The 9,192-nt window shown below is 35.6% G+C and overlaps 1 protein-coding gene across 1 annotated transcript in view; it reads right to left on the reverse strand.

Moving 5' to 3' along the window:
• LOC119782889 (cilia- and flagella-associated protein 46) overlaps positions 1 to 6,764 on the reverse strand; it is a 54,767-nt gene extending 48,003 nt beyond the window's left edge. Inside the window, exons 1-6 of the mRNA XM_038284077.1 lie at positions 6,718 to 6,764; positions 5,468 to 5,605; positions 4,241 to 4,305; positions 3,324 to 3,488; positions 2,835 to 2,958; positions 231 to 325 (exon numbers count right to left, since the gene is read on the reverse strand). Of these exons, the coding sequence (XP_038140005.1) occupies positions 231 to 325; positions 2,835 to 2,958; positions 3,324 to 3,488; positions 4,241 to 4,305; positions 5,468 to 5,590 (572 nt within the window). The 5' untranslated portion in view covers positions 5,591 to 5,605; positions 6,718 to 6,764. The remainder of the gene's footprint in view (positions 1 to 230; positions 326 to 2,834; positions 2,959 to 3,323; positions 3,489 to 4,240; positions 4,306 to 5,467; positions 5,606 to 6,717) is intronic.
• Positions 6,765 to 9,192: the final 2,428 nt, after the last annotated feature.

Below are 9,192 nucleotides of genomic sequence, written 5' to 3' on the forward strand. Positions count from 1 at the left end.
ACAAACATGTATTTGAAAATAAATCACCTGTCTGCACAATCCTCGTTTAGGTGCTGAAAGAAAATTATTGTAGGAAATGTACTTTTTCTTCTGTACTTCAGCAGCACAACAGTTTTGTTTTCTCTCACTAAAGGAAATTAGCTTTTATAATGGTAGCATTAAAATCCTTTCCAGCAAAGCAGAAGAAAACATTCTGTGAAAATGAAAAAAAACAAACAAACAATTCTAACCTTTTAATCTCTTTGATCTTGTAAATGACTTTGAGGGTGGTACACTCTTCACTGGCTTCACGAAGCAAATCATCCTCTGCCAGCTTATGTCGGACCTAACAAGAAGACATTTTATCAGCAAAATATCTTCTAACGGTAGAGATGGTGGTTAAATGTAAGGTTCTTCATTTAGGTAGAAGTTGTATTGAGATCTGGGAATGTCATGAAATACATAAACTAAACCATAACTCCCAAATAATGCAGAATAGTTTGACCTACTAACTAATTTGGTCTGGTTTAGTACCATTGACAAAACATAGAATTAGAATGTTTAACTGTCAGAGCAGTTAAACAGCAGAAAATTGGTCACACAATTAATTATTTTTGTTGTGATTATTTAGCACAGTGAATGTGAAAGATGAAACGAAATGCATCAAAAGCATTAAGGAACAGTTTCAATTGGAAGTACAGAAGCTTTAGATGCAATGCAGCCATATAGAGCTTTGATCTTGGGGTTAAGCTTAAGATTCCCACAAGGAATAAGAACATCTTGGGCCATTTTGTTATTTGGTTTAGCTTTAGTCTTTGAAAATTAAACCTTAAAGTGGAAAACCATATGTATAATTTTACCTATTCATGAAAAAAAAAATCTAATTTTGTACAAATGTTTCTCAAATGTACATATAAAAATAGTATAATACAAGAAATAGTATCATAGTAATAGTAAATAATATCATTCCCACTTTCCAAGTACGAATGATGAGCTCTGAAAGAGTTACCACAGGCGCCGTAAGTATATCACAGAGAAGCGATTCGAAGGTCCTCATTTGAAGGAGATTGATTTTGACATGGTGGGGATCTGCAGGCCTTGGAAGATGCTGGTCTTTTAGCAGAATCAAGTTCCTTTGGGTTCCAATCTTGGGCTATTGCCAATTGTTGTATGAATAAAGATATATGCAGGCACGTGTGAATGTGTATATGTATCTTTATATGCACTTAACAAATTTATTAGCTGACTTAATAGACTTTTGAAGAAGTATGAACTCACTAGTTAAAAAATAATTGGAAAGATTGTTGTTAAGCACTATTCGAATGGAGGACCAACTCTGACGTAATTAAAACAAAATATAACCCGAAATGTAGGCAGTAATTTAATTATAGAATGAGAAATAAATGTATAAATATATTTTATTTAGCTTATTTATTTATTAAATCATCTTTATAATTGCCTTACTTTTGCCTCATTTAATATCATTATAATTTTCAGTTGTTGTGCTTGTTGTGTATGCTTTTATTTTTTCATATGCTTTTATTTTTTCCATTTCTTCCACCCTATTTATTTCTGCCTGTGCTTTTTCGATTTATATATGCATTTCTGCCTCATTATACAAGGGAGATTAAACATGGCTTTTTGTAAGCAGATGCTGGAAGAAAAAAAAAAAACGTGTTACGGAGCCGATTTTTCAATACAAGCACAATTTCTATTGAGTGAGCCCAGGATGGACCACTCAACAGGAGGTTTTGTAAATAATTGTCTTTTTTGCAGTAGAGAACTTTTAGAGATGTGTTATAATACAGTAAAAAAAAATAGACAGAAAAAAATAAATAAAAGCCTACACAGAAATACATTTAGTTAATGAGCATTTAAAGAATAAACATGACAATTTTAATGATATTAAATACACAATGAATTGAAAGAACAAGCTAATTGAAATTCTATACTATACTTCTTAATACTTCTTAGCTCTATATATTTGATGTATTTTGTCTTCCAATTAATTTTTTTCCTATTCTTTTTTTCCTAGTTTTCATTTTCATATTTATTGATCATTTATTAAATAAAGTTAAAAAAGTATTTGTTGTCAGTTATGTCAGAGTTTGTCCTCTGTATATACTGTAGGAAGTAGAAGGGATGTGATTAAATATGTTTCACTTCTTCATACCCCTTTTTTAGGGAACCTAGTCGGTTAAAAAACCAGTTATTAATATGGGTAATCTGAAAACGCATTTCCCCCCTACTTTCCCACTTTAAGTTTCCTCCAGCACATTAGTATCTATTACCCACCCTATTATGCATGGGTATCACAGCGGTATTAAAATACAGCAAGCGGTTTAAATGATATCTGTTGATCTGTGGTTCGACTCTGTTGCTCATCAGGGAGAGGGATGTGAGGGTAAGATAAAGTTGAAATATTGCATGGAGTTTGATAAAGGATTTGAGGTGCTCATAGGCCATTTTTATTTATTTGACAAGTCCTCGTGTGTAGTTAGAGTTCACCAATGTAAGCACTGATAACACTGCCATAGTAGATGCTTATGATGGCATTTGACTACTATTAATGTTTTAAATAAAGTGAAATTAAACATCTGAGAGGACTTGATCTGACTTCAATTCTTCACCTTACTATCTGTTTTCCCAATGTCCTCCAAATTGTGCATATGCATGGGTCAGAGTTGGAGTTAGAGGCATGCCCGTTTCCATGTCAACTTAGTTTTTGATCATCAAAGGCTGGATTAGATGATTTTATAAGAAGGATTTTTACACATTTTGGGCAGTGTTTTAAATAATATGGTGGCACTTTTTATCAGTTTGTAAAGTAGGCGCAGTTGCAGTGAAATGCTTACCTGTAATGCATAAAGCCTTGGATAGAGATGTCCACTGTGTGACTTAATAAAGGTTTCTGTGACTTTAGCAAAACTTGCAGCATCCTCCACTTGTCCAGAATCCAAAAGACATTTCACCAACTCTCTGCAGGGAAAAAGAGATCAAACCTTATCATAATATGAGTGTTCTAAAATCCTAATACGTATGTTTTTGACAAATTGTTTTGCCAAACTTTGGGAAAAAAATGCTGCATAACAGCACAGTAACTTGTAACAATCTGCTGATGCATCTTGATCAGGCTAGGGTGTTGTATAAGAAGCTTTTGATATCCTTGCATTGGTGTTGCTCGTGGATGGAACATTTCCTTCCATGGACAAAGATGAAACAAAAAAAAAAAGACGACAACCATATAAAGTAACTGAGGATGCTAGAAGGCTGAGCTGCTAAAACAGCTTGTGAGTGTAATCAGATTCAAAAGCAAGTAAGCTGATTAAGGAAAAGTCACTTGCATTGAGAGCTCTGCTCTCCAGCTGTGGTCCTGGTCCCCCACCTCCTCCAAACTTTCCACCACCTGCTTTAAGGAGGGGACTAATTCAGAGCACCGTCCAGGCTGCAGGAGAGGACGCACTGTCCGAAAGTACAGCACTGAAGCATTAAACACCAAAGAGTGGGTACTGTAAGACACAAAAAACATGCAGAGAGATAAACACAACACTGAATTATTCATATGATACACTTGCCACCAATTTCATCTCTTAGTACAACTCAATTCAGACTGAGTGTCAACCATATCTGCAGAAGCCTTGCCCTGTGAATTTTTAAATACGAGAGCTTTAAAGATCACCCAATGAGCTACAGAATAGTGGGCCCTAGAAACTCTGTGTGAAATTGGAGACATTTTTGAATTCAAGGAGCTGTGGGGAAAAAAAATCTCTGAACAGGGTGTTTGAGTGCTTCTAATTTATTCATTGGAGAGTGTGCTGTGCATTTGTATGAGCTGGATGCATTAGATATGTATTCCCTTTGGTGTTAATTGGTAATGCTCATTCCTCCCGTTTATTGACAGGCTATGAGTTAATTAGCAAAGAGCTCCAGCAGCGTTTGCTCACAAAGGCTGACCCAAGTCTTTCATAGTCACTAGTAAGGGAACATTTCAATCCTAACTCCTGCTGGTGCAGTTATTTTAACAACCGTCTCTGGTCACAGTTCCTCCTGTTAGTGTTTAAGAGAGCAAAAACGATTAGCGCTAAAAAATAGCTTAGCCTTGTGTTTCAACCATTTGAAAATTCACACTTTGGAGAAGCTATTTATCAGTAGCACAATTAATATTTATTCCAAACAAGAACACAAAAAATGTCCAGCTCTTTCTTAACAACTTACTAGTCATAGAGACTAAAATGTTGAATATTTCCGAGGGGTAGCATACCTTGGTTCTTTCTTTGACATTTCAATTGCTTTAAGAAAGTACGTCACAGCCTCGTTAATATCCTCCTGAAACATAAAACAATTACAAGTTGAGAAATTGCAAAATTTAATATAATCAAGGTGTCCAACTCCAGTCTTTACCAACCAGTGTCCAGCATGTTTCATTTTGCCCGTCTTTGAACATAACCAATTCAAAAGGCTGAATAATCTCCTCTGTACATCAACAGGTTTTTGGGAGCATATATGCCATTGAATGAATGACAAAATATATTAAATTGCAAGACATCTATCCTTAAGAATATATCAAAACTACTTTTTACAACTTATAATAGCAAATATAGCAAAGCTGCTCTCTGCCACTGAACACAGGAGCAGCAGAAGCATCGGATGCATCTGGACACACCTGACTGGAAATGCTTCAGGAGCGTCAAGGATGCTCCTGAAACAGGTCTGACCTTAATGTGTACAAGCATAAAAAATGAAGCAGCAGAAGCTTTTTTGCTGCCAATGCTTTTTTCGCGGCCAGTGTGAACGTGATAAAAAAAAAACAATGACTAAAACGCATCCAGTTTTGCATGTCTTTACTGCTGATAATGACTTACCTTGAAAGGCATTGCAGTTACATTGCATTGTAACTGCAAACAAAAGGTGGTTAGGCAAGGTAGTGACTCAGGGGGCTGAACACTTTTTATTATTTGTATAAAAAATTAATACAACTCTTCTATAATTTTCGATTATAAAGTTTTATATCACTTGGTGTTGGTCGGTCTTTCGTATAAGATATAGTTATGCTTGTGGTAGAAATATGACCAAAAAGGTCAAGGGGTATAAAGACTTTTGCAATCTGCTGCATGTCAGATAGATATTCAGAGATATAATGATGCTCTGTGCAAATGTTGTTAGGAAAAAAAGCATAAGCTACCATTTTCTACACTTTCAGATTAATGAGTTTGTAAGAATACAGTTGGGATTAAGTATTCCCATTAGTAATGCCTATTAGCAACTACCTATTCATAAATGGCTTTAATTAAATTTTTTTTTTGGGGGGGGGGTTGTTTGTTTTGAACAAGACATCTTGATTTTGATTGCCTGCAGATAAATTTGTGCTACTGGGAGTTTAACATTTGGTACATCTCTACAGAAACTGTGCTACTCTGGTATAAAAAACCATAAGTTGCAGAGACACACTCACACATGATTCTGTAGAAGTGTAATTGACTGTGCTTACCACTGTTGTAGCAGGAGACACTTGCAGAGACTTTAGTACGCCCTGGTCTAGGAGAGCTTGACACAAAAAATGGTCCTCCTGCAAATTCCCTTCTAAATTCATCTTAAGGCTTTCTGAGCTCATCTCCAAATTTCCCAGCTGAAAAACACAAAGAGAACAAAGGGGGGAATACCAAAAAGTATGAAAACCATGTCCATTTAGAAAACTGTTAACAAAAACCATTGTTTATGCTCTCAAGTGTAGAGCCATCCACTAGGTCATGGGTCTTCAACGTTTTCCAGGCCAAGGACCCCCAAACTGATGGTGAGAAGGAGCAAGGACCCCCTAATTATATATGTTGTATGAAATTGTGTTATATCAAACTAGTCCTATAGTCACTCTGTTACAGATGGAGTAATGCAACAAATGTAATTTCGCCCTGGGATTCTTAAAGTATTTCTGATTCTGATTCCTGCTGGTTGGGACAGGCGTTGTGAATGAAACGGTGCCCAGCTTGAAAGAGCTCCTGTGTGTCGCTGAATGTTTGTATTGATGACTGAAAGACATCTTCTGCCTCCATTTATCTACAGTGTGTTGACTTCATGTTAATGTGTATTTAAATAAATTTAAATTAGTGAAAAAATTGCAGGGGGAATATAAAAAAAGGCTAATCAACCAAAACTTTCATGACCCCCATGCAGTACCTCCGTGGACCCCCTAGGGGTGACGCACCCCCTGTTGAAGACCTCCGCACTAGGTGCTAGAGGTTATCAAATTCTACTGTAATAGTTAATTTCACAATGCCAATATATGTGTTTATTGTTTTGTTTTTTGGGTTTTTTTTTGCAAAAAGAAATATAAAGGACAAAGTCGGGGGCCAAATGGTTACCAAAAGGGATTAAGGCCTAATAAAATACCACAAATATAAAGTGTAGCTTTAGCATTTAAAAATATTCAAAGCAATGTACATCAATTTAATGTCAATATACTTATGATTAAATACATTACTCTTATGAATTGGAAATAAAATCGAATATCTAACTCCATTTTATAAAGAAGGGGCACAAATTAACACGATAATTTAGCGTCCGGACTGAGGTTGGCCGTTATCGAACGAAACAATAACTGGTGAATTAATGGAGATAAACGATAAAACTTTGAAGTAAACGCAAGTTTCATTTAAAAAAGCAACTAAAAAATGTGTCTGAAAAAACAATAAAACATGTGCGTTTTCTTTCTTTCTTTTTTTTTTTTTTTTTTAGTTAACTTACCAGTTTAATTCCGCTCTTAACGTTTGCAGTTAGCCATCGCCTTTCCTTTTGTCGTAGTGAAAGCGTTGCTAAGCAACCACAGAACCTGCTTAAACTACGGGATGTGAAAAGGACAAAACTAGCATTATATTTGAACCTTTGACATTGCATCCTGGATATTCAAAATATACTGTATATAGCCAAATATACTTGTTGATTAAATACAAAAGGAGTGCAAATATTTACCGGACTCCTAAAACTTTTACGGAGCCCGTAAAGGGACATAAAAATAAAAAAGGGAAAACGCTCGTGCGCACCAGATACTGTCTCGAGCTCGTTTCTTGAGATCGGAATATTTCGGACTAACTGCGGTTAACTGAAATGTAAATATGTGACATAGTTGAGCTATATTTCCACTTTGGGATGAGAAGACATTGCATTGTTGTTTGCCTGATATCACCAATGTGGTATTTCAAAAGACACCTGATGCGCAATCTTGGGTATGGAGTGCCAAATTGGAAAAAAACTGCACGAATCAATTGTGACACATCAAAGAAAAAAGGCAAAGCGGCATTTGGAAATTTAGTAAGGATGGCTGAGAGTGCATGACACCAGCCAAAAGTCAGCCCTGACTGGACTTTTTTGGGTCAGACATGTACTTTTCAGAAATAATAAAACTGATAAATTTATTAACTACAATTAATTATAATTTACACCCCTCTGTTCTGAAAAAATTTCTAATGGGCACCTGTGAATATGGCAACATGATTTTAATGTTTTTTTTTTATTTAGTTACTGTTTAACTTGGTTAATTTGTGGACTGTATTTCAGAATGTCCATTTATTTTACCCAAGTTTCAATATTTGTTTTACCAAAACTTTGTTTCCAGTTACTGAGTTTACTTCAGAGTGATAATAGAGAACCCCTAGATGTTTCTCACCATAGGTCATCTAGGTCTGATGAGGAGTTTCAAAATGAAAGCCTCTTAAAATTTTTAAAAGTGGTCACTTATATCTAAGTTTCCATGAAGGTAGCTGAGAAAATCCCAGTCAGTTCCAGTCCCTGATTTCAGGTCAGGTTGACAATTGAACACCCCTAATAAATGCTTACAAAATATTAAGTTCTGTTAATATATAAAACTATTTAAATTAAATCACTTGTATTAAAGTTGTTACATAGTATGATATGAATAGCCCACCAGGTAGAGAGAAAGAGAAAATTAGTCATTTCTTGTCCTGGAGAGGGCAGTATAGACACAGGTCCAGTTACTGGAGGAAAAAAAATAAAGTATTTCTGATCCTTTACAATTCTTGAACACAACTTATTCTTCTGAAGTGACTGGCAAAGTTTATTTTTTTATTTATTTATTTTTATTTATTTATTTTCATTAAATTCATCTAAAGCCTTTGGATACTATTTTTGATTTGAAAGTGTTAAATGGCCAAAACACCTGTTGACCCAATGGACACCAATTATGATTAGTCCAGCAATTCTGTCATGGCATTTAGCAATGAGGAAGTAGAGCCACATTCCTGTGAAAGCACTAACACTGAAGATAACCAGGAACCGAAACAGGACCTAGACATTAATATAGCTCGACAAAATAAAACTATTAGCAAACCCAGAACGTTAACCACCAACTTTCAGCTACTCTTTTTGACAGTGGACTGTAAACAGCCACCGGCAACCACCAAACTGATGGTGGCTATGTTACTTTCTGGTCATAGCTTTACTTCACACAGATGCTCATTAACTCTTCCTCACACTACCCAATAAATCAAACACATGCTTTTTCCTTCTTTGTGTACGTGTGGTTTCATTTCCTTTACACCATGACCGTTGTAATGCAGAAACAGTCACTAGTTTGTGAGCTCTGAGCTGCCGTAGCGCAAAAGATGTATGTATCTATGTAATTAGAAATAGTAATTTTAAGGCAGTGCAAACATAAAGATTGGAACTTTCAGTTCATAGGTGATAATAAATAACATGCATATATATTATATATATATTTTTATGTCAGTTAATCTCTGTAATTCTTACAAAGTGTACCTTTAAAACAATTTGATCTGTTAAAGGAAGAAGAGCCGGACGTCTTCATCGCTGCTGCTGTTTTGCATGGGGCCAAATTATGTCTGCCGTTTAGACCGTTCTGACTAACTTAAGCATTTGGTATCAGCATTAAAGGCTACTTTAATGGATTTTCAAAGAAAATCATAATCAGTGAAGATGTTCGTCACCAGCAGTGATCCAAAACTGGTTAAAGGTTACTTCATGGAGGCAGCTGAGAGAACAGGTGGCTGCCTCAGGATTGCCAGAGGTTAGCAGCGAGACAAGAATGTGAGTGAATCATCAGTCTTATCCCACCAGTCCATTCACCATCAGCTTGCACCATGTTTATAAAATGGAATTATTATTTTTTTTGTTTTTATTTTGTTGGATGGGTGGATGGATGGATGTTTTGTGCATGAGTAGTGAAGTAAAAATAATCCTGCCACA

Source organism: Cyprinodon tularosa, unplaced genomic scaffold (genome assembly GCF_016077235.1).
Source record: "Cyprinodon tularosa strain WSP-4 unplaced genomic scaffold, ASM1607723v1 ctg199, whole genome shotgun sequence".
NCBI classification, from domain to species: domain Eukaryota; kingdom Metazoa; phylum Chordata; class Actinopteri; order Cyprinodontiformes; family Cyprinodontidae; genus Cyprinodon; species Cyprinodon tularosa.